The sequence below is a fragment of the Ranitomeya variabilis genome, chromosome 4 (genome assembly GCF_051348905.1).
Source record: "Ranitomeya variabilis isolate aRanVar5 chromosome 4, aRanVar5.hap1, whole genome shotgun sequence".
Lineage (NCBI taxonomy): Eukaryota > Metazoa > Chordata > Amphibia > Anura > Dendrobatidae > Ranitomeya > Ranitomeya variabilis.
Genome location: NC_135235.1, coordinates 271,035,863 through 271,058,699, shown reverse-complemented (window position 1 = coordinate 271,058,699; position 22,837 = coordinate 271,035,863). Strand labels below are relative to the sequence as shown.

The window sequence follows — 22,837 nt, the reverse complement described above, 5'->3', positions numbered from 1 at the left end:
AGGCCACTTTCCAAGATAGAAGTGAGAAGGAAATGTCCTGCATAGGTTCAAAAGGCGCCCGCTGGAGGGCATCTAAGACGAGGTTGAGATCTCAAGGCTCGACAGGAGGATGATACGGGGGAGCTATATGCGAGACCCCCTGAATAAAGGTCCTCACCTGAGGAAGGGAGGCTATGTCTCTTTGAAAAAGGATGGACAGAGCGGAAATCAGACCCTTCAGGGTGCTAAGGGAAAAGTCCCGAATCGAGACCCGCTTGAAGAAAACTGAGAAGGGATGGAAGGGAAAAGGTCATAGGAAACAGACCGTTGACCTCGCACCATCGGAAAAAGGCCTTCCAACATCTGTGGTAGATACGCGAGGAAGCCGGTTTCCTCGTCCTTATCATAGTCTGGATGACGCTGTGAGAAAAACCCACGTCCTTCAGGACCGCGGCCTCAACGGCCATACCATTAAATTCAGAGACCAAGAATTCGGGTGGAAGAGGGGCCCCTGCCCCTCCGGTAGCCTCCATGGAACGTCCGATAGCATGATCACCAGTTCCGCGTACCAAGCTCTGCGAGGCCAATCTGGAGCTACCAAGAGCACGGGGACCCCTTCCGACTTGATCTTTTTGACGATTCTCGGGATCAAGGGGAGGGGTGGGAACAGATAGGGCATCTGGAACTGGGCCCACGAGATCACGAGAGCATCGCATCCGACGGCCATCGGATCCTGAGATCTGGAAAAGTACTGGGGAACCTTGTGGTTCGCCCGAGAGGCCATTAAGTCGACGTCTGGGACGCCCCACCGCTGACAAATCTGGCTGAAGATTGAGGGAAGGAGAGACCACTCGCCCGCCACGATGCCTTGGCGACTTAGAAAGTCGGCTTCCCAATTGTCCACCCCTGGGATGTGGACTGTGGGAACATGGCTCTCTGCCCAACTCAGAATCTTTGCCACTTCCGTCATGACTTGACTGCTGCGAGTCCCTCCCTGATGGTTTATGTAGGCCACGGCTGTGGCGTTGTCCGACTGAACACGGACCGGCTTTCCCGAGAGGAGGGACTGCCAGCGGACAAGGGCTAGGAAGATGGCTCGGAGATCCAAGAGGTTGATAGGAAGACGTGCCTCTTGAACAGTCCAAAGGCCCTGGGCTGTGAGGTGGAGAAAGACCGCTCCCCAACCCTGGAGACTGGCGTCGGTGGTGATAACCTGCCAGCGGGGAGGGAGAAATGACCTCCCGCGCAGAATGGAGGTGGACAGCATCCACCAAGAGAGGGACTGTTTCACCTTGGAAGAAAGGCGAAACGGACGATCCAGGGAAAGCGGATTCTTGTCCCAGGCGGCTAGAAGGGCCAGCTGGAGGGCACAAGAGTGGAACTGAGCATAGGGAACCGCTTCCATTGAAGCGACCATTTTCCCCAGAACCCTCATGGTGAGGCGGAGGCACAGCGGGTTCGGACCCTTTAGCGCTCTGACACCCCGACGAAGAGAAAAGACTTCTCCTTGGGGAGGAAGACCTGAGCCTGAGAGGTGTTGAATTCCATGCCCAGGAATTCCAAGCATCAGGTCAGGTTCATGGATGACTTCTGGTAGTTGATTATCCAACCGAGGCGAATGAGAGTGTCCAGAGTAAGCTGGAGGCTCTGGCTACAATCCCGACGGGACGAACCCTTGATCAAGAGGCCGTCGAGGTAAGGGATTACCAGAATTCCCTTTGAACGTAGAATGGCCATGACGGATGCCATGACCTTCGTAAAGACCCTGGGAGCACAGGCCAGCCCGAAAGGAAGGGCCGTGAACTGGTAATGATGTTCTTGGATCGCGAACCGGAGAAACCTATGATGCTGTACGCAAATCGGAACGTGGAGGTACGCATCCCGAATGTCCACAGAACACAGGAACTCTCCTGGTTCCATGGACGCGACCACCGAGCGTAGTGATTCCATCCTGAAGTGTCAAATCCTGAGATGGCGGTTCAACCGCTTGAGATCCAAAATTGGACGGAGAGAGCCATCCGTCTTTGGGACCACGAACAGGTTTGAGTAAAAACCTGAAAACCGCTCATGATAAGGAACCAGAACTACGACTCCTGAGGCGAGGAGTGAATCGACGGCCTGGAGAAGCCCTGGGAGATGTGAGGACTGTTTGGGCGGACGAGAGAGCAGGAAAAGTCTTCCTGGGGGCGAAGAAAATTCTATCTTGTAGCCTGAAGTGACAATCTCCCTGACCCAGGCGTCGTCGACTACAGATAGCCAAACTTCCGAAAACAGAAGAAGTCGGCCTCCCACCCTGGAAGGATTTCCAGGTGGGGGGGACCCGTCATTTATTAAGAAAACCTGTGGCCCCGAGATCCAGATGGTTTGGGAGGTCGCTCTTAGCTCTCCAGCGCGTGGGAGGCCTGAAAGAGGGCTTCCTCCGGTCTCCTTGTGAGGAAGAGCGGTCCTGATTGGGGTTTCCTGCGGAGGTGAAGGACCGAAAGGGACGAAAGGACTGGGGGCCCCTTCTATTGAAAGAACGTTTAGGCTTGGACTGGGGTAAGGAGGTTCTCTTACCACCCGTAGCGTCCGAGATCATTTGATCCAGCTGTGTGCCAAAGAGTCTAGAGCCCTGGAAGGGCAGACCAGTGAGGGATTTTTTGGAAGCAGGATCTGCGTTCCACGCTTTAAGCCAAAGTACCTGGCAAATGGCCACAATGTTACTGTTAGCCCTAGCCGAGCAGGCTGCCGCATCAAGGGAGGCATTCATGAGATATTTTCCCGCCAGAGAAATCTGGTCCGCTAAATCAGACAGTTCCTCAGCAGGAGCCGAGGCCAAAATGCCTCTGCGCAGGGTTTTGGCCCAGGCTGACACAGCTTTCGCTACCCATGAAGAGGCGAAACTAGGACAAAGAGAGGCTAGGGAAGCCTCAAACGCCGATTTGGCTAAAGCCTCAATCTGTCTGTCCGTGGGGTCTTTAAGAGAAGCCGCGTCTGGAATAGACAAAACCGTCTGAGAAGATAGTCTGGACACCGGCGGGTCGACCTTAGGAGACTGGGACCATTTGCTGACAAGGTCGGAGTGGAAAGGGTATAAGACATCTAGCCGTTTCCTGCCAGGGAAATGCTTACCAGGGTTTTCCCAGTGTGAAGAGGTAGTGTTGTCAAACTCCTTGTGATTAGGAAAAACCCTATAGGGACGTTTAATCCGTTTAAAGGCAACAGAGACGTCCTGAGAGCTTGCCTCATCCTCCTTAAGATCAAGCGTCTGAATGATAGCCGAAATAAGGCTATCAACCATATCCTGAGCTCCGGAAGTCTGATCTGTATCCGAGTCAGATTCCGACAGAGGTTACGTCAGACCCGAGGTCCACCTGCGAGGAGGGGGAACGGGCAGTAAGGGGTATCCCGGTGTGGTCCGGGGAACTGGAAGAGGATCTAGATAGAGTCCTTTTTCTGTCTCTTTTGTCAAGTCTGCCTCTGTGAGGGTCTTGGACAGGTGCGAGCGAATCGCCGTGCGAGGCGTTCGTAGCACTGGTGGCATTAGATAGAAACGGGATACGTTCAAGTGCCTGGACCAGAGACTGAGACACCTTAGTCAGGTCTGACACTGATTGAGACATTGCAACAGCCCACTCCGGGGGAGGGGGGGTGCACTCATCCCGAGACCTAGGAGCTTCCTGAGGTACGGACATAGTGGAAGGCACGCAGGACGGGCAGAAAGGAGAGGGCTGACCTGAGGCCCACTTTTTCTTACAGTGAGCGCAGGCGTAGTGGACGACCGTTGGAGTGGGGTCGGACATAGGTAGAGGTATTACCTTGTGCACTTGCAGAGAAGTACTGCCGGGAAGGGTAGAGCCCGAGAGAGCGGTAGTGCCCAGCCTACCGATACAACATAGACAGCGGCTGCCGCAGGCGTCTGTGTCCCCCAGAGATCCACGTGTCCCACGCAATGTGCAGGAGACGCTGCAGGAAGAGGAAGTCGCCTGTGGAGCGCGGGAACCACGTGACGGAGGTGGGCGTGCATAAGCGCCGAAGGGGGGGAGAGAAGAACGCCCCCGAGAGCGCTGGACTCCATGAGTAGCGTTACCGCAGGGATGCAGGGCGGAACAAGGCCACAAGGGGGCGTGGTCAGCCGGGCGCGGAAAAACCGGCTGAAGAGGAAGAGGAAAATGGCGGGCGCGCGCCGGTTTGAATATAAAGGCGCCCGCTGTGCGGCGACGACTGATACCGAGAAGGTAGAGGCCCCGAAGAGATCGCTGGGGGGGGAATAAGACCCACAAAGGGGCTAGTCAAGGTGCACGCTTCGGACACATCCCCTGAGTCCCTTAGAACGAATAAATTGTTTTAACCCTGTCTCACTCCGGGGGAGGGGGCTGGCTGCACGCTCACACTGGACCCTAAATGTTGATTGGAGATTCCCTACCTGAGGCTGAGGAACGCATCAGGAGCCTTGTCCAAGGAGAGGGTCCTGGGATGAAGTCCTCCTTCCCGCGCCACGAACATCGGCGCAGAAGACGGCGTCGACCCCTAAACAGGGGGAGAGGGTCACTGGGAGTGACCGCCGTCTTCCTCTCAGCCCACTCCGAGGAGAGGGATGAGGAGGGGGAAACGGGCCAGGACTGGCCACCGAGAAGGTCACCCTGAACACCCGAAGGGGTGACAGGGGACGAAGTCCTGCCCAGCGGGTCCGAGAGGGTGCGATGTGGGTGAAACCACACTGCTCTCTCGGTTGCTCAAAGTGGGGAAAACAGGGTGAGAAAACTGCACCATGTTACCCTGAAGAGAGTATCTGAAAAAGAAAGGGGAAATGATTAATACACACAACAAACCCCTGTAAAAGAAATACGGATCTGGGGTTAGATCCAGATCCGCCTCCTACAGACACTAAGCAAAAACTGAGTTGCCTGGTGCCTGTCGGAGGGTGTATATACTGCCGGGGAGGAGGTACTTCTTTATTTGCATAGTGTCAGCCTCCTAGCGACAGCAGCATACACCTATGGTTACCTGTGTCCCCCAATGAAGCGAGAAAGAAAGCGCATTATCTTTCATGAGCTCTAAATGGCAAATAAAGCTGCGCTAACGCATAGGGTCCAGTGCAGACAGCAGCATCCTGGACATACAGACAGTTTTACTGGGAAGAGCACATTCACATGAGAAAAAGGAGCAGTTTGGAAACTGCTTATCGGGGGATTGCAGAACTGAACCTAGTGCAAGTTTTTAACTAAAAATCAAGCTAGACATGTAGCACTGCAGTTCCTCCACCGCTTTTGTCAGGACCCCATGTCCGGTCCTCATTTTCACATGCTTGCTATGGTGACATTGACGCAGTAATACAGCAGAAGGTGACAACTGGTGGCTGCTGTCACAAGGCTGCTGTGTATAGGCTACACGTAGGAGGAAAATAAGGGGTAACAACATGGCCAAGTTTTTATTTTTCCCATTGTAGGACTGCAGACATTTTTACCCTTGGAACAACCTGCTGTAATAGGTTACTTGCCATTTTGCTGTCGTTGCTGATCCTTTTGCCCAGCGACAAACTGCCGAGCTTCTGCGATCGACCCAAAGAGAGCGGCAAACGGATTTGTCGAGATGCTGTTGTTGTTCTCTTGATCCGTCATTTCGTTAAGCAGCAGGGTCCATGTATTGTGTGATGTGGAGGCGTCTTATCTGTGGAGAAGGAACAGGAGCCCGGTTATGTACATGGGGGTTATGGTTTTACAGTTTTAAGGGGTTGTCTGCATTATATTATTTAAAAAATTGGTTCATGTTGCTCTTTTTTTTTTTTTTAAACAATAGCAAAACTCACCCACCGGATATTACTACTACCTACATCTTCCACCCTCCAATGGTCACTGGTTGGCTGCAGCGGTCTTGTGCCATCCAAGAAGGAAGAAGCCGTCTCCTAGCTTTCTTTTGTGGCTTTGGATGGCACCTAAACGCTGCAGCCAAACAGTAGCAGCTGATTTACTGCAGTGGTTACGAGACACCCCTGCTGGAAAAGGAAGAAAGGAAACCTGAGGTGGACATCGGCACTAGTACCGATTCCAACTTTCGAGTCTGAACAGAGCAATGGCTGTCTTATAAAGAATAGAGTGTGGCCATCATACAGGACACTGCAGACTCTTCATCCTCAATCAGTGGTGGTGGGAGTTGGGACGATCCCATTAAATCTCTTCTCTACTCAATGTCAAATCACCATTATAAAAAAAAACTAAAGAAATAAAATGGTGTTATCCCAAAAATCTAATGTTTCTGGAGGTTTTCAGGGCTGAATTTAGTAATTTTCTGGAACATTATTTCATTTATTTTTTTTCAGCTGCAGGCGTCCACAGCCACGGGTGCATAAAAAAAAAGCAGTGAATTTTCCTGTGTGGATTTGCACTGGTGTACATTAGTTGGCAATTGGATACTATTTTAACAAGAGATCCACAAGGATAAAAAAAAAAAAGATCTATTGAGCGATTTTTATTTTTTTTTTAAATAAAAAAAAAAGCTGCAAAATTAATTTCTGTCGCCGATTTTTTCTGCTCAGTTCACGTGCAGTTTATAGCCCATGTTCTGCCCAAGAACAGCCTCCTGTCGATTTTAAAGTGAAATCTGAGATAGATTTATGTTTTTCCTCATACAGATTTAAAATCAGTGATGCAAAAAAAAAAATTAAGAAAAATAATAAGTTTGGTGACCTTAAAAGTGAACAGAGGCACGTCTCTCCATAGCCAGCGGTGCAAAGCAAGGTTTGTTCTCAAGATTACAGGAATTTGTGGCCTATCCTGTGTATAATGTAGACTGCGAGACCCAATAGGGACAGTGATAATTATGTCAGTAAACCGATGTGGAATATGATGGCGCTATGCAAATGCAGCATAATAAACCATAAAAGGGGTGAAAAAAAGAAAACTTTCTTTAATATGAAGGACTCAAGGAATTTTCTTGTTTTCATACTGCTGTGTTTGCTGTTTTAAAACCAGCGGCAGACACCGGAGTGAGCTCAGATTGCTGCTGTTTAACTATCAAGTAGTTGCGATCAAGTGGCATTTAAATGATCAGTTGCAGCGCGACTGAGGCAGATAGACACCCCCACGATACACGACTGAGGCCCATCGAGACCCCCACGATACACGACTGAGGCCCATCGAGACCCCCACGATACACGACTGAGGCCCATCGACACCCCCACGATACACGACTGAGGCCCATCGACACCCCCACGATACACGACTGAGGCCCATCGACACCCCCACGATACACGACTGAGGCCCATCGACACCCCCACGATACACGACTGAGGCCCATCGACACCCCCACGATACACGACTGAGGCCCATCGACACCCCCACGATACACGACTGAGGCCCATCGACACCCCCACGATACACGACTGAGGCCCATCGACACCCCCACGATACACGACTGAGGCCCATCGACACCCCCACGATACACGACTGAGGCCCATCGACATCCCCACGATACACGACTGAGGCCCATCGACATCCCCACGATACACGACTGAGGCCCATCGACATCCCCACGATACACGACTGAGGCCCATCGACACCCCCCACGATACACGACTGAGGCCCATCGACACCCCCACGATACACGACTGAGGCCCATCGACACCCCCACGATACACGACTGAGGCCCATCGACACCCCCACGATACACGACTGAGGCCCATCGACACCCCCACGATACACGACTGAGGCCCATCGACACCCCCACGATACACGACTGAGGCCCATCGACACCCCCACGATACACGACTGAGGCCCATCGACACGATACACGACTGAGGCCCATCGACACCGCCACGATACACGACTGAGGCCCATCGACACCCCCACGATACACGACTGAGGCCCATCGACACCGCCATGATACACGACTGAAGCCCATCGACACCGCCACGATACACGACTGAGGCCCTTCGACACCGCAACGATACACGACTGAAGCCCATCGACACCGCCATGATACAAGACTGAGGCCCATCGACACCGCCACGATACACGACTGAGGCCCATCGACACCCCCATGACACAATCACAGAGGGAGTAATGTATTATCATGGCAGTCAGAGGGGGGCTTTAATTGCCGCCATCTTGTTACACCACGAAGTAAAGCCTTAATTGCTTTTACTATATACTTGCAACATTACAGCATATAATACAAGCAACCAAAAGATCACAGGTTCAAGACCCAAAAAAGGGTGTAAAAAACATTAAGAATTTGTAAAAGAAAAATAAAAGCTAACTTTAAAATATATATATTTTAAATATCCATTGGTAACTTAAACCTGGACTTTTGCGCTACGATAGTGAACATACGACTGTTCTAATTGTCCTATAACCTCTCCCTCTTTTTTTCAGTTTTTGATATTCTTCTTCTTTTCAAAATTTACTAAAAATTAGTAATTACCGTACTATATTATTAAAATTAAAGTATAATTAAGAAGCGAAATAGATAAAATAGTTTGTCACCCAATTTTTCCCTCCATCTAACAAAAAAATATTTACTCTGAAAATATTAAATTATTTGACCGGTAAACATTAAATATTGAGACACCAGAATTGCCTTTTTTCAGTTGCCGCACCTCTCCCTAAAAAAACATCAAACTGTCGTATCTACCCCCAAATGGTATCAATAAGAGTCAGATCGGCGCGGAAACAACAAGCGCTCACGTGGATGCAACCGCAGAAAAACTAAAAAGTTACGGGTCTCGGGAAAAAGGCGACAAGTTATGCTGACAGAGTTAAACATTTTATTTTTTAACCACTAACATTTTTTTTACGAAATAAAGAACATTAAAAAATATATATATTAAAATAAAATGAATAGAATGTGAAAAAATAAAAAACGCTGGACAACCCCAATAAAACAATGGTGGAATTGCGATTTTTCCCCATTTCACTACATATGGATTTTTTCCTCGTCCCCCCCAAAAAAAAACAAGCCCTGGAATGGAGGAGAATACAAAAGTTATGGCTCTTGGAAGGAGGGGAGGGAAAAAAAAACAGAAAGGGAAGGGGTTGACGTCACACGGGGCCAGGAGATGGGGAAGACCCCACTTGTCAGGTGACCAGGAGTGGAGTACAATGCTGCAGTCCCATATGTAAACCACCGTGTGATACCAGTAGGTGACATGCTCAGCTCTGCTGCATCCTGACGTGTAATGGGAGCCCTAGCGATACGTGACACACACGCACGGATACACGGCCGTGCCTTACGGACCGCGCGCACACAGCCCGCAGCCTCTGACTCACCGCTCTGCCTTCCTGACACTTCCGCTTCCGCCCTCCGCCAACACACAGGCGGGGCCGAAAGGGTTACAGACGGTCATGTGACCGATCAGGAAGAGGCGGGACTTACCCTGGAGTAGCCTTGTAGAATGGGGCGGAGCTAGAAGCTGCGGCTGCGCAGTGCTGTGCGCTACAGGGATGGAAGTTGTATAACATGTACAGTCAGTTGTACTGATAGGAAGGAAGCGTCTTCTGCACAGTCAGGGAGGAGGAGAGGGGAGATGCTGTGCACATGGAGGAGGAGAGGAGATGCACTGCACATGGAGGAGGAGAGGACATGCTGTGCACAGGGAGGGGAGGGGAGATGTGCACAGGGAGGAGGAGAGGGGAGATGCTCTGCACAGGGAGGAGGAGAGGGGAGATGCTCTGCACAGGGAGGAGGAGAGGGGAGATGCTCTGCACAGGGAGGAGGAGAGGAGATGCTGTGCACAGGGAGGAGGAGAGGGGAGATGCTGTGCACAGGGAGGAGGAGAGGGGAGATGCTCTGCACAGGGAGGAGGAGAGGGGAGATGCTGTGCACAGGGAGGAGGAGAGGGGAGATGTGCACAGGGAGGAGGAGAGGGGAGATGCTCTGCACAGGGAGGAGGAGAGGAGATGCTGTGCACAGGGAGGAGGAGAGGGGAGATGCTGTGCACAGGGAGGAGGAGAGGGGAGATGCTGTGCACAGGGAGGAGGAGAGGGGAGATGCTCTGCACAGGGAGGAGGAGAGGGGAGATGCTGTGCACAGGGAGGAGGAGAGGGGAGATACTGTGCACATGGAGGAGGAGAGGGAGATGCTGTGCACAGGAAGGAGGAGAGGAGATGCTGTGCACATGGAGGAGGAGAGGGGAGATGCTGTGCACAGGGAGGAGGAGAGGGGAGATGCTCTGCACAGGGAGGAGGAGAGGGGAGATGCTGTGCACAGGGAGGAGGAGAGGGGAGATGCTCTGCACAGGGAGGAGGAGAGGGGAGATGCTGTGCACAGGGAGGAGGAGAGGGGAGATGCTGTGCACATGGAGGAGGAGAGGGAGATGCTGTGCACAGGAAGGAGGAGAGGAGATGCTGTGCACATGGAGGAGGAGAGGGGAGATGCTGTGCACAGGGAGGAGGAGAGGGGAGATGCTGTGCACAGGGAGGAGGAGAGGGGAGATGCTGTGCACATGGAGGAGGAGAGGGGAGATGCTGTGCACAGGGAGGAGGAGAGGGGAGATGCTGTGCACAGGGAGGAGGAGAGGGGAGATGCTGTGCACATGGAGGAGGAGAGGGAGATGCTGTGCACAGGAAGGAGGAGAGGGGAGATGCTGTGCACATGGAGGAGGAGAGGGGAGATGCTGTGCACAGGGAGGAGGAGAGGGGAGATGCTCTGCACAGGGAGGAGGAGAGGGGAGATGCTGTGCACAGGGAGGAGGAGAGGGGAGATGCTGTGCACATGGAGGAGGAGAGGGAGATGCTGTGCACAGGGAGGAGGAGAGGGGAGATGCTGTGCACATGGAGGAGGAGAGGGAGATGCTGTGCACAGAGGGGAGATGCTGTGCACAGGGAGGAGGAGAGGGGAGATGCTCTGCACAGGGAGGAGGAGAGGAGAGATGCTGTGCACAGGGAGGAGAGGGGAGATGCTGTGCACATGGAGGAGGAGAGGAGATGCTGTGCACAGAGGGGAGATGCTGTGTACAGAGGGGAGATGCTGTGCACAGGGAGGAGGAGAGGGGAGATGCTCTGCACAGGGAGGAGGAGAAGGGAGATGCTGTGCACAGGGAGGAGAGGGGAGATGCTGTGCACATGGAGGAGGAGAGGAGATGCTGAGCACAGGGGAGATGCTGTGCACAGGGAGGAGGAGAGGGGAGATGCTGTGCACAGGGAGGAGGAGAGGGGAGATGCTCTGCACAGGGAGGAGAGGGAGATGTGCACAGGGAGGAGAGGGGAGATGCACTGCACAGGGAGGAGGAGAGGGGAGATGCTGTACACAGGGGGGAGATGCACTGCACAGTTAGGAGAGGGGAGATGCTCTGCACAGTTGGGGGTTATAGGGTTATTCTATGATACAGGGTGATGCTCTGCACCACACAATACTTGGACCTGATTTCTTTCCTTACAAATTAGACTAAAAAAGATAGTTGCCCACCGTTGCATTTTTTTAATTAAATGCATATGTGTTGGGTTAAACATAATCTTTGCAGTTGGCTTTTATAACTAAAAAGTGCACGATTTGCCTTCTCTAAGCTTTGCTGCTGCAGAATGAGTAAAGTGAGTCTCCATCAGTGAGCTCGTGTTGTCAGAGAGGCAGTAACTCTTTTTCTGACCTCCTCTAATGCAAAGTTTGACCTCATAAAAGTTTAGCTCCACTTTGATGTCATAAAACAGCTGAGAGGAGCTAAAAAAAAAAAAAAAAAAGTTACAAGCATCTCGATGAGCTCACTGGTGGGTTTTCATTGAGCTTAGGCCGGGGTCACACTAGACCGTAATACGGACGAGTGCTATGCGATAAAAAATCGCATAGCACTCGGCCCAATGTTAATCTATGGTGCAGCTCCCATCATCCGATATTTTCTCCACCATATTTCGGATCCGAGGGAACTCGCAGCAGGCTGCGATTGTCAGCGTATCTCGGCCGAGACTCGCCAATGAAAGTCTATGGGTGCGAGAAAAAATCGGATTACACACGGACCTGCAGTGTGACTTGCGAGAAATACGCAGCGGTGTTCTATAGAAAAGCCGGTAATTCAATTGCCGGCTTCTCATTTCTCCTTCACAAACCCGACAGGATATGAGACATGGTTTACATACAGTAAACCATCTCATATCCCCATTTTTTTTGCATATTCCACACTACTAATGTTAGTAGTGTGTATGTGCAAAATTTCAGCACTGTAGCTGCTAAAATAAAGGGTTAAATGGCGGAAAAAATTGGCGTGGGCTCCCGCGCAATTTTCTCCGCCAGAATGGTAAAGCCAGTGACTGAGGGCAGATATTAATAGCCAGGAGAGGGTCCACGGTTATTGGCCCCCCCGTGGCTAAAAACATCTGCCCCCAGCCACCCCAGAAAAGGCACATCTGGAAGATGCGCCTATTCTGGCACTTGGCCACTCTCTTCCCACTCCCTGTAGCGGTGGGATATGGGGTAATGAAGGGTTAATGCCACCTTGCTATTGTAAGGTGACATTAAGCCAGATTAATAATGGAGAGGCGTCAATTATGTCACCTATCCATTATTAATCCAATTGTTTGAAAGGGTTAAAAAACACACACACACATGATTAAAAAGTATTTTAATGAAATAAACACAGCGGTTGTTGTAATAATTTATTGTTCTCTCATTCCATTTTCAGACCCTCGCTTGGCAAAACAATAAACACACAATATACATACCCTCTCTGATGAACTGTCACGTCCCACGAAGTAATCCATCTGAAGGGGTTAACTAATATTACAGGCAGAGCTGCGATAAACCACTCGCTCGTGCCTGTAATCCCCGGGTGCTGAAAGGAAAGCAGTGATCTATACTTACATTCAGTGCGGTGATGCGCCCCTGCTGGATGTTCTCATGAACTGCAGCCTGGGAACTTTTTCCCACGCTCCAGGTCATATGAGGACATTTACCAGGGGGCGCATCACCGCGACTGAAGGTAACTATAGGTCATTGACCTACATTTCCTTCAGTCGCGGTGATGCGCCCCCTGGTGGATGTCCTCATATGACCTGGAGCGTGGGAAAAAGTTCCCAGGCTGCAGTTCATGAGAACATCCACCAGAGGGCGCCTCACCGCGACTGAATGTAAGTACAGATCACTGCTTTCCTTTCAGCACCCGGGGATTACAGGCACGAGCGAGTGGTTTATCGCAGCTCGTGCCTGTAATATTAGTTAACCCCTTCAGATGGATTACTTCGTGGGACGTGACAGTTCATCAGAGAGGGTATGTATCTTGTGTGTTTATTGTTTTGCCAAGCGAGGGTCTGAAAATGGAATGAGAGAGCAATAAATTATTAAAACAACCGCTGTGTTTATTGCATTAAAATACTTTTTAATCATGTGTGTGTGTGTTTTTTAACCCTTTCAAACAATTGGATTAATAATGGATAGGTGTCATAATTGACGCCTCTCCATTATTAATCTGGCTTAATGTCACCTTACAATAGCAAGGTGGCATTAACCCTTCATTACCCCATATCCCACCGCTACAGGGAGTGGGAAGAGAGTGGCCAAGTGCCAGAATAGGCGCATCTTCCAGATGTGCCTTTTCTGGGGTGGCTGGGGGCAGATGTTTTTAGCCACGGGGGGCCAATAACCATGGACCCTCTCCTGGCTATTAATATCTGCCCTCAGTCACTGGCTTTACCATTCTGGCGGAGAAAATTGCGCGGGAGCCCACGCCAATTTTTTCCGCCATTTAACCCTTTATTTTAGCAGCTACAGTGCTGAAATTTTGCACATACACACTACTAACATTAGTAGTGTGGAATATTCAAAAAAAAGGGGATATGAGATGGTTTACTGTATGTAAACCATGTCTCATATCCTGTCGGGTTTGTGCAGGAGAAATGCAAAGCCGGCAATTGAATTACCGACTTTTCACAGATATCGCGCTGAATGAAATATAAATACAGAATATATATATATGTGTCTCAATGACATATATATATATATATATATATATATATATATATATATATATACTGTATATATGTTTTCCCGAACATTTGAGCACATAAATCCATTAGATGTCGGTTTTGCAAGCTTGCGAGAAAATCTCGGCATACGGATGCCATACGGATGTCACACGGATGTCACACGGATCATTTGATGCGAGGAAATCGCATCCTCGCACTGCACACGGATCACTGTTTTTGAAACATTTGTGCGATTCTCGGCCGTGAAAAACGGACCGTTTTTTTATACGTTAAGTGTGTCCCCGGCCTTAGCCATATACCGGTACATTTGTTTTTTTCAAGAGTTTTTTGTGCAGGAACTCTCCAACTATTCCTCAAAAACTTGGCAAAATGTAAATGGTTTTGAAGAGTTTAGGGATAGGTTTTTTTTTTTCTAAAGTGTTTTTTTTTTGTAGCCTTTTCATTGAACAGTGTCTAATCTGAAGAGGTTTCCTTTCAAGATCTGCTTTAAACCCCTTCACCCCCGGGTGATATTTATTTAATTTCCGTTTTTTCCTCCCCTTCTTCCAAGAGCCACAACTATTTTATTTTTTTACATCAGTCTTGCTGTATGAGGGCTTGTTGTTTTGCAGGACAAGTTGTACTTTTCAATGACACCACTGATTTTACCATATAATCTACTTGAAAAACGGGAACAAAAATCCAAGTGTAGTGAAATAAAAAAAAAAAGTGCAATTCCACAATTGTTTTTTGGGTTTTTTATTAACCATGTTCACTATATAGTTAAACTGACCTGTTATTATGATTCCCCAGGTCAGTACGAGTGCGCAGATACCAAACATGTACAGGTTCTTTGTTTATTTATTGTTTAAATAATTGTGAAACTTAAATAAAAAAAAGTTTTTGCATTTGCCGCCATTTTCCGAGAGCCGCAGCGTTTCCATTTTTCTGGGTCTGGGTGAGGACTTGTTTTTCAAAAGTTAGATTAAGTTAAAAATAAAAACTTCTCTTATGAACATTAAAGTGAATTTGCTATAGAAATAAATTGGAAGAGATTTCTGAGAGTTTTTGAAGCAGGTTTTTTTTTTTTTTAGGAGCTGGGAGATGATCTACTGAAAAAAAAAAAACCTGAAAAACGCTCAATATGAACAGAGCCAGTAAATCCAAATGGTAAAATATTTCTAACGAAGCGTAATTGCAACAAAATGTGCGGTAAAAATAAACAATATCTTCTTAAGGGTCACATCAGACTGTAAGAAGGTGCAGATGTGTCTGATAGATTTTTTTTTTCAGGCTCTAACCTAGATGTAGTCAGAAACATCCTACGAGGATGCTAAGGGCTGTCCCACACGTCCAGATAATTCCGTTACCGGAAAAAATCGGTACCGGAGTTATCCGTGTCCGTGTGCCTGTGAGCTCACGTAGGCCATACGTGCGGCACACGTGTGCCGCCCGTGTGCCGAGTGGGTACCACACGGAGCGTGTGGTACCCACGCGTGTGGTACTCTGCATCGTGCTGAAGCCGCGATTCATATCTTCTGTGCAGCAGCGTTTGCTGCATAGAAGATATGAATAATAGTGTTTAAAAGAAAGATCTATCTGTCCGCCGCCCCCCCCCCTTCTGCGCCCCCCCACCCCCTGTGCGCCCCCCCGCTGTTCTGAAAATACTCACCCGCTTCCCTCGTTGGCTGTCGATGCTTCCTGTGCTGGCCGGCCCTTCTACTGTATGCGGTCACGTGGGGCCGCTCATTTACAGTCATGAATAGGCGGCTCCACCCCTATGGGAGGTGGAGCCACATATTCATGACTCTAATCGGCGGCCCCACGTGACCGCATACAGTAGAAGGCAGGAAGGCAGGACAGGAAGCCGCGACAGCCAACGAGGGAAGCGGGTGAGTATTTTCAGAACAGCGGGGGGGCGCACAGGGGGTGGGGGGGCGGCGGACAGATAGATCTTTCTTTTAAACACTATTATTCATATCTTCTATGCAGCAAACGCTGCTGCACAGAAGATATGAATGGCGGCTTCAGCACCATGTGGGGAGGACAGCGCTTACTGTAGCGCTGTCTCCTGCACGCCACACGGACTGCACACGGAGAAGGTCCGTGTGTGGTCCGTGTTTTACACGGACCCATTGACTTTAATGGGTCCGTGTAATCCGTGCGCTCCCACGAACACTGACATGTCTCTGTGTTTGGCACACGGAGACACGGTCCGCAAAAAATCTATGACATCTGCACAGATGCATTGATTTTAATGGGTCTACGTGTGTCAGTGTCTCCGGTACGTGAGGAAACTGTCACCTCACGTACCGGAGCCACTGACGTGTGAAACCGGCCTAAGGCTGTGGACAGTTTTTGAGGCGGTCAGCAATGATGGGTTTCCTGGCGGAAACCGCGTGAGGAAACTTGTTTTGGGAAAATTTTTGAGGAATTTTTAGTTTCCTGATTCAGTTTTGAAGTTTTCTCAAGTCTTAGTTTTCACAAAATTTGCTAGTTCAGGGTTTTTTGATCTTTTAGTCAAATATTTCAAACAAATGTATTAAGTTCATGCAAAGTGTAAATATTTACTGTTTTTTGATCTTTTAGTCAAATATTTAAAACTTTTTTTAACAAATGTATAAAGTTCATGCAAAGTGACAATATTTACTGTTTTTTGAGAGTTCTTCCCTTCATGCTAGCAGCTGGAAATCAGTTTCCTGGGCCAAATCCTGATTGATGGCACAACCCCTTGTTTAATTAGCTTTATCACAATTTCTGGGCTTATGTTTGTCAATGGGATTGAGATCTGGAGAGCTTGTTGGTCATGGAGCTGAAATTTCAATGTTGGTCATCGAGTTACCTAGTTATCACTTTTGCCTTGTGACATGGTCTCCATCATGTTGGAAAAAGCATTGTTCAACACTAAATTGCTCCTGGGTCATTGGGAGAAGTTGCTCTTGGAGGATGTGTAGATGTAATTATTAATGGCAATGTTCTGAAGCAAAATTGTGAGTGAGCCCCCTCCATGGATGAGAAGCCCCCACACATGAATGGTCTCAGGATGCTTTACTGTTGGCAGGACACAGGACTTAATGGTAGCGCTCACCTTTTTTTTTCCTCTGGATAATCATTCTTCCAGTTGTCCCAAACAGTCTAAGGCTGTGTGCACACGTAGCATATTTTTCGCGGTTTTTCGCTATAAAAACGCTATAAAACCGCAAAAAAAACGCTACCATTAAGCATCCTATGTAACAGAATGCATTCCGCATTTTTTGTGCACATGCTGCATTTTTTTCCTGAGCGGAATCGCATTCCAGAAAAAAACGCAGCATGTTCATTAAAATTGCGGAATCGCGGCGATTCTGCACCCATAGGAGTGCATTGATCTGCTTACTTCCCGCACGGGGCTGTGCACACTGTTGTGGATTCTGTTTGTGGGCTCCCTCTGGTGGTTACTGCTGGTACTGGGTGACGTTGGTGGGTTGCGGCCTTTGGTTTCCACCTGTCCATCAGAGGCTGGGTGTTTCCTATTTTACCTGGCCTTTCTGTCATTCCCTTGCCGGCTATCAATGTATTCAGATGTGCTCTGTTTGGTTCCTGCCTACCTGCTCCCAGATCTTTCAGGATAAGCTAAGTGCTGATTTTCAGTTGTTTGGTTTTTTTGTCCAGCTTGCTTATTATGTCTCTATGCTAGCTGGTAGCTCTAGTGGACTGAGGTTCTCCCCATGTGCCATGAGTTGGCACATGGGTTCTTGTAATCTCAGGATGGTTTTTGATTAGGGTTTTTTGCTGACCGCTCAGACCCCTTTTGTATCGTTCTGCTTTCTAGTTTACAGCGGGCCTCAATTTGCTGAACCTATATATATCATCTCTATGTGTGTGCCTTCCTCTCATTTTCACCGTCAATACATGTGGGGGGCAACTATACCTATTGGGGTTCATTCCTCTGGAGGCAAGTGAGGTCTTTATTTTCTCTGCAGTACTAGTTAGCTCTTAGGCTGGTGCGTGGCGTCTAGAACCAACGTAAGCACGCTCCCTGGCTATCTCTAGTTGCGTTTGTCAGGCGTAGGGCAGCGGTCAGCCCAGGTTCCATCACCCTAGAGCTCGTCCGTTATTTTGTATGACTTTGCTTGTCCCTTGCTATCCCTAGCCATTGGGATTCATGACAGTATAGCCGGCCCGCAAAGTGTTAATTGTTTGGGCTGAAGCAGGAGAAAAAGAAGTGTTTAAGGGAAATTTTTTTTTTTTTTTTTTTCCCTTCAGAGTTTTGCTGCCTAGCCCTTAATTGCTGTCTAGCTGCTTCTTACCTCCTCTTAACCCTTGAATGGCTCTGATCTTAGCTGTTTAGCATGGATGTCCAGAGTTTGGCTTCCAGCCTGAGTAATCTCGCGGCAAAAGTTCAAAACATACAGGATTTTGTTGTTCACACTCCCATGTCTGAACCTAGAATTCCTATTCCAGAGTTCTTTGCTGGAGATAGATCTACCTTCCTGAATTTCAGGAACAATTGTAAATTGTTTCTTTCTTTAAAATCTCGCTCCTCTGGAGACCCTGCTCAACAGGTCAGGATTGTAATATCTTTCCTGCGGGGCGACCCTCAGAATTGGGCATTTGCATTGGCACCAGGGGATCCTGCATTGCTCAGTGTGGATGCGTTTTTTCTGGCATTGGGATTGCTCTATGAGGAACCTAACCTAGAGATTCAGGCTGAAAAGGCTTTATTGGCCCTCTCTCAGGGGCATGATGAAGCGGAAATATATTGTAAAAAATTTCGGAAATGGTCGGTGCTTACTCAGTGGAATGAGTGCGCCCTGGCTGCAAACTTCAGAAATGGTCTTTCTGAGGCCATTAAGGATATTATGGTGGGGTTCCCTACGCCTACAGGTCTGAATGAGTCTATGGCTATGGCCATTCAGATTGATCGGCGTTTACGGGAGCGCAAACCCGTGCACCAGTTGGCGGTGTCTTCTGAACAGGCACCTGAGACTATGCAATGTGATAGAATTCAGTCCAGAAGTGAACGGCAAAATTATAGGCGGAAAAATGGATTATGTTTTTATTGTGGTGATTCAGCTCATGTTATATCAGCATGCTCTAAACGCACAAAAAAGCTTGATAAATCTTTTGCCATTGGTACTCTGCAGCCTAAGTTCATTTTGTCTGTGACTCTGATTTTTTCACTGTCTTCCATTTCCGTCGATGCCTATGTGGATTCGGGCGCTGCCCTGAGTCTTATGGATTGGTCATTTGCTAAACGCTGCGGTTTTAGTCTGGAACCTCTGGAAGTTCCTATTCCTCTGAAGGGAATTGACTCTACACCATTGGCTATGAATAAACCGCAGTATTGGACACAAGTGACCATGCGCATGACTCCCGTTCATCAGGAGGTGATTCGCTTCCTTGTACTGTATAATTTACATGATGTACTAGTGCTGGGTCTGCCATGGTTACAAACTCATAATCCTGTCCTGGACTGGAAAACAATGTCTGTGCTAAGCTGGGGATGTCAGGGGGTTCATGATGATGCACCTCCGATTTCAATCGCTTCATCTACTCCTTCTGAGGTCCCTGCGTTTTTGTCTGACTATAGGGATGTTTTTGAGGAGCCTAAGCTCAATTCGCTCCCTCCTCATAGAGAGTGTGACTGTGCTATAGAATTGATTCCTGGCAGTAAGTTCCCTAAGGGTCGTTTATTTAATCTGTCACTGCCAGAGCATACTGCTATGCGGAATTATATTAAGGAGTCCTTGGAAAAGGGACATATTCGTCCATCTTCGTCCCCTCTGGGAGCAGGTTTTTTTTTCGTGGCAAAAAAGGACGGTTCCCTGAGGCCTTGTATAGATTATCGCCTTCTGAATAAGATTACAGTCAAATATCAGTATCCATTGCCATTATTGACTGATTTGTTTGCTCGCATTAAGGGGGCTAGGTGGTTCACTAAGATAGATCTTCGCGGTGCGTATAATCTGGTGCGGATAAAACAGGGTGATGAGTGGAAAACCGCATTTAATACGCCTGAGGGCCATTTTGAGTATTTGGTAATGCCTTTTGGACTCTCCAATGCTCCGTCAGTCTTTCAGTCCTTTATGCACAATATTTTCCGTGAATATCTGGATAAGTTTATGATTGTGTATTTGGATGATATTTTGGTGTTTTCTGATGACTGGGAGTCTCATGTTCTACAGGTCAGGAAGGTGTTTCAGGTTCTGCGGGCCAATTCTCTGTTTGTGAAGGGCTCAAAGTGTCTCTTCGGAGTCCAGAAGATTTCTTTTTTGGGGTACATTTTTTCTCCTTCTACTATTGAGATGGATCCCGTCAAGGTTCAGGCGATTTGTGACTGGACACAACCTACATCTGTTAAGAGCCTTCAGAAGTTCTTGGGGTTTGCTAATTTTTATCGTCGGTTCATTGCTAATTTTTCCAGTATTGTTAAACCTTTGACTGATTTGACTAAAAAGGGTGCTGATGTTGCTGATTGGTCTCCTGCGGCCGTGGAGGCCTTTCAGGAACTTAAGCGCCGGTTTTCTTCTGCTCCTGTGTTGTGTCAACCAAATGTTTCACTTCCTTTTCAGGTTGAGGTTGATGCTTCCGAGATTGGAGCGGGGGCGGTTTTGTCACAGAGAAGTTCTAATGGCTCGGTGATGAAGCCATGTGCATTCTTCTCTAGAAAATTCTCGCCCGCCGAGCGCAATTATGATGTGGGTAATCGGGAGCTTTTGGCCATGAAGTGGGCATTTGAGGAGTGGCGTCATTGGCTTGAGGGTGCTAAACATCGTGTGGTGGTCTTGACTGATCACAAGAATCTCATTTACCTTGAGTCGGCCAGGCGTTTGAATCCTAGACAGGCTCGTTGGTCGTTGTTTTTTTCTCGTTTCAATTTCGTGGTTTCATACCTGCCAGGTTCAAAGAATGTGAAGGCAGATGCTCTTTCCAGGAGTTTTGTGCCTGACTCTCCTGGAGACTCTGGGCCTACTGGTATCCTTAGGGATGGGGTGATATTGTCCGCCGTATCCCCAGACTTGCGACGTGCATTGCAGGAGTTTCAGGTGGATAAACCGGATCGTTGTCCACCAGAAAGACTGTTTGTTCCGGATGATTGGACCAGTAGAGTCATCTCCGAGGTCCATTCTTCTGTGTTGGCTGGTCATCCTGGAATATTTGGTACTAGAGACTTGGTGGCCAGGTCCTTTTGGTGGCCTTCCTTGTCTAGGGATGTGCGTACCTTTGTGCAGTCTTGTGAAGTGTGTGCTCGAGCTAAGCCTTGCTGTTCTCGGGCCAGTGGGTTGTTGTTATCCTTGCCCATCCCGAAGAGGCCTTGGACGCACATTTCCATGGATTTTATTTCTGATCTCCCGGTTTCACAGAAAATGTCCGTTATCTGGGTTGTGTGTGACCGCTTTTCTAAGATGGTTCATTTGGTGCCCTTGCCTAAGTTGCCTTCCTCCTCTGAGTTGGTCCCTTTATTTTTTCAGAACGTGGTTCGTTTGCATGGGATTCCGGAGAATATCGTTTCTGACAGGGGATCCCAGTTTGTGTCTAGATTTTGGCGGACGTTTTGTGCCAAGATGGGCATTGATTTGTCTTTCTCGTCTGCATTCCATCCTCAGACGAATGGCCAGACGGAGCGAACTAATCAGACCTTGGAAACTTATTTGAGGTGTTTTGTTTCTGCTGATCAAGATGACTGGGTTGCTTTTTTGCCACTGGCCGAATTTGCTCTTAATAATCGGGCTAGTTCTGCCACGTTGGTCTCTCCTTTTTTTTGTAATTCGGGGTTTCATCCTCGTTTTTCCTCTGGTCAGGTGGAGTCTTCGGATTGTCCTGGAGTGGACGTGGTGGTGGACAGGCTACATCAGATTTGGAATCAGGTGGTGGACAATTTGAAGTTATCTCAGGAGAAGACTCAGCAGTTTGCTAATCGCCGTCGCCGCGTGGGTCCCCGACTTCTTGTTGGGGATTTGGTGTGGTTGTCTTCTCGTTTTGTCCCTATGAAGGTCTCTTCTCCTAAGTTCAAGCCTCGGTTCATCGGTCCTGATAGGATCTCGGAGATTCTTAACCCTGTATCTTTTCGTTTGGATCTCCCAGCATCGTTTGCTATTCATAATGTGTTCCATCGGTCGTTGTTGCGGAGGTATGAGGTGCCCGTTGTTCCTTCGGTTGAGCCTCCTGCTCCGGTGTTGGTGGAGGGAGAATTGGAATATGTTGTTGAGAAGATCTTGGATTCTCGTGTTTCCAGACGCAAACTCCAGTATTTGGTTAAGTGGAAGGGTTATGGTCAGGAGGATAATTCCTGGGTGGTCGCCTCCGATGTTCATGCGACTGATTTGGTCCGCGCCTTCCATAGAGCTCATCCTGATCGCCCTGGGGGTTCTCGTGAGGGTTCGGTGACCCCTCCTCAAGGGGGGGGTACTGTTGTGGATTCTGTTTGTGGGCTCCCTCTGGTGGTTACTGCTGGTACTGGGTGACGTTGGTGGGTTGCGGCCTTTGGTTTCCACCTGTCCATCAGAGGCTGGGTGTTTCCTATTTTACCTGGCCTTTCTGTCATTCCCTTGCCGGCTATCAATGTATTCAGATGTGCTCTGTTTGGTTCCTGCCTACCTGCTCCCAGATCTTTCAGGATAAGCTAAGTGCTGATTTTCAGTTGTTTGTTTTTTTTGTCCAGCTTGCTTATTATGTCTCTATGCTAGCTGGTAGCTCTAGTGGACTGAGGTTCTCCCCATGTGCCATGAGTTGGCACATGGGTTCTTGTAATCTCAGGATGGTTTTTTGATTAGGGTTTTTTGCTGACCGCTCAGACCCCTTTTGTATCGTTATGCTTTCTAGTTTACAGCGGGCCTCAATTTGCTGAACCTATATATATCATCTCTATGTGTGTGCCTTCCTCTCATTTTCACCGTCAATACATGTGGGGGGCAACTATACCTATTGGGGTTCATTCCTCTGGAGGCAAGTGAGGTCTTTATTTTCTCTGCAGTACTAGTTAGCTCTTAGGCTGGTGCGTGGCGTCTAGA

General features: G+C 48.6%; 1 protein-coding gene and 1 long non-coding RNA gene across 3 annotated transcripts in view; one reads left to right on the top strand and one right to left on the bottom strand.

The window, feature by feature from the left end:
- Nucleotides 1–9,323, bottom strand: part of UBE4A (ubiquitination factor E4A) — a 35,955-nt gene extending 26,632 nt beyond the window's left edge. Inside the window, exons 1-2 of one of the 2 annotated variants that reach the window (XM_077249922.1) lie at nucleotides 9,225–9,323; nucleotides 5,459–5,628 (exon numbers count right to left, since the gene is read on the bottom strand). In XM_077249922.1, coding sequence (XP_077106037.1) covers nucleotides 5,459–5,579 — 121 coding nt within the window. In that variant the 5' untranslated portion in view covers nucleotides 5,580–5,628; nucleotides 9,225–9,323. Of the gene's footprint in view, nucleotides 1–5,458; nucleotides 5,629–9,092 lie in introns of both variants that reach the window. The other variant, XM_077249923.1, reaches the window with a different exon arrangement.
- Nucleotides 9,324–9,330: 7 nt separating this feature from the next.
- Nucleotides 9,331–15,118, top strand: LOC143764399 (uncharacterized). The gene is made up of 3 exons (XR_013213182.1): nucleotides 9,331–9,416; nucleotides 14,939–15,014; nucleotides 15,083–15,118. It is a non-coding gene; the product is annotated as an uncharacterized LOC143764399 (long non-coding RNA).
- The last annotated feature ends 7,719 nt before the right edge of the window (nucleotides 15,119–22,837 follow it).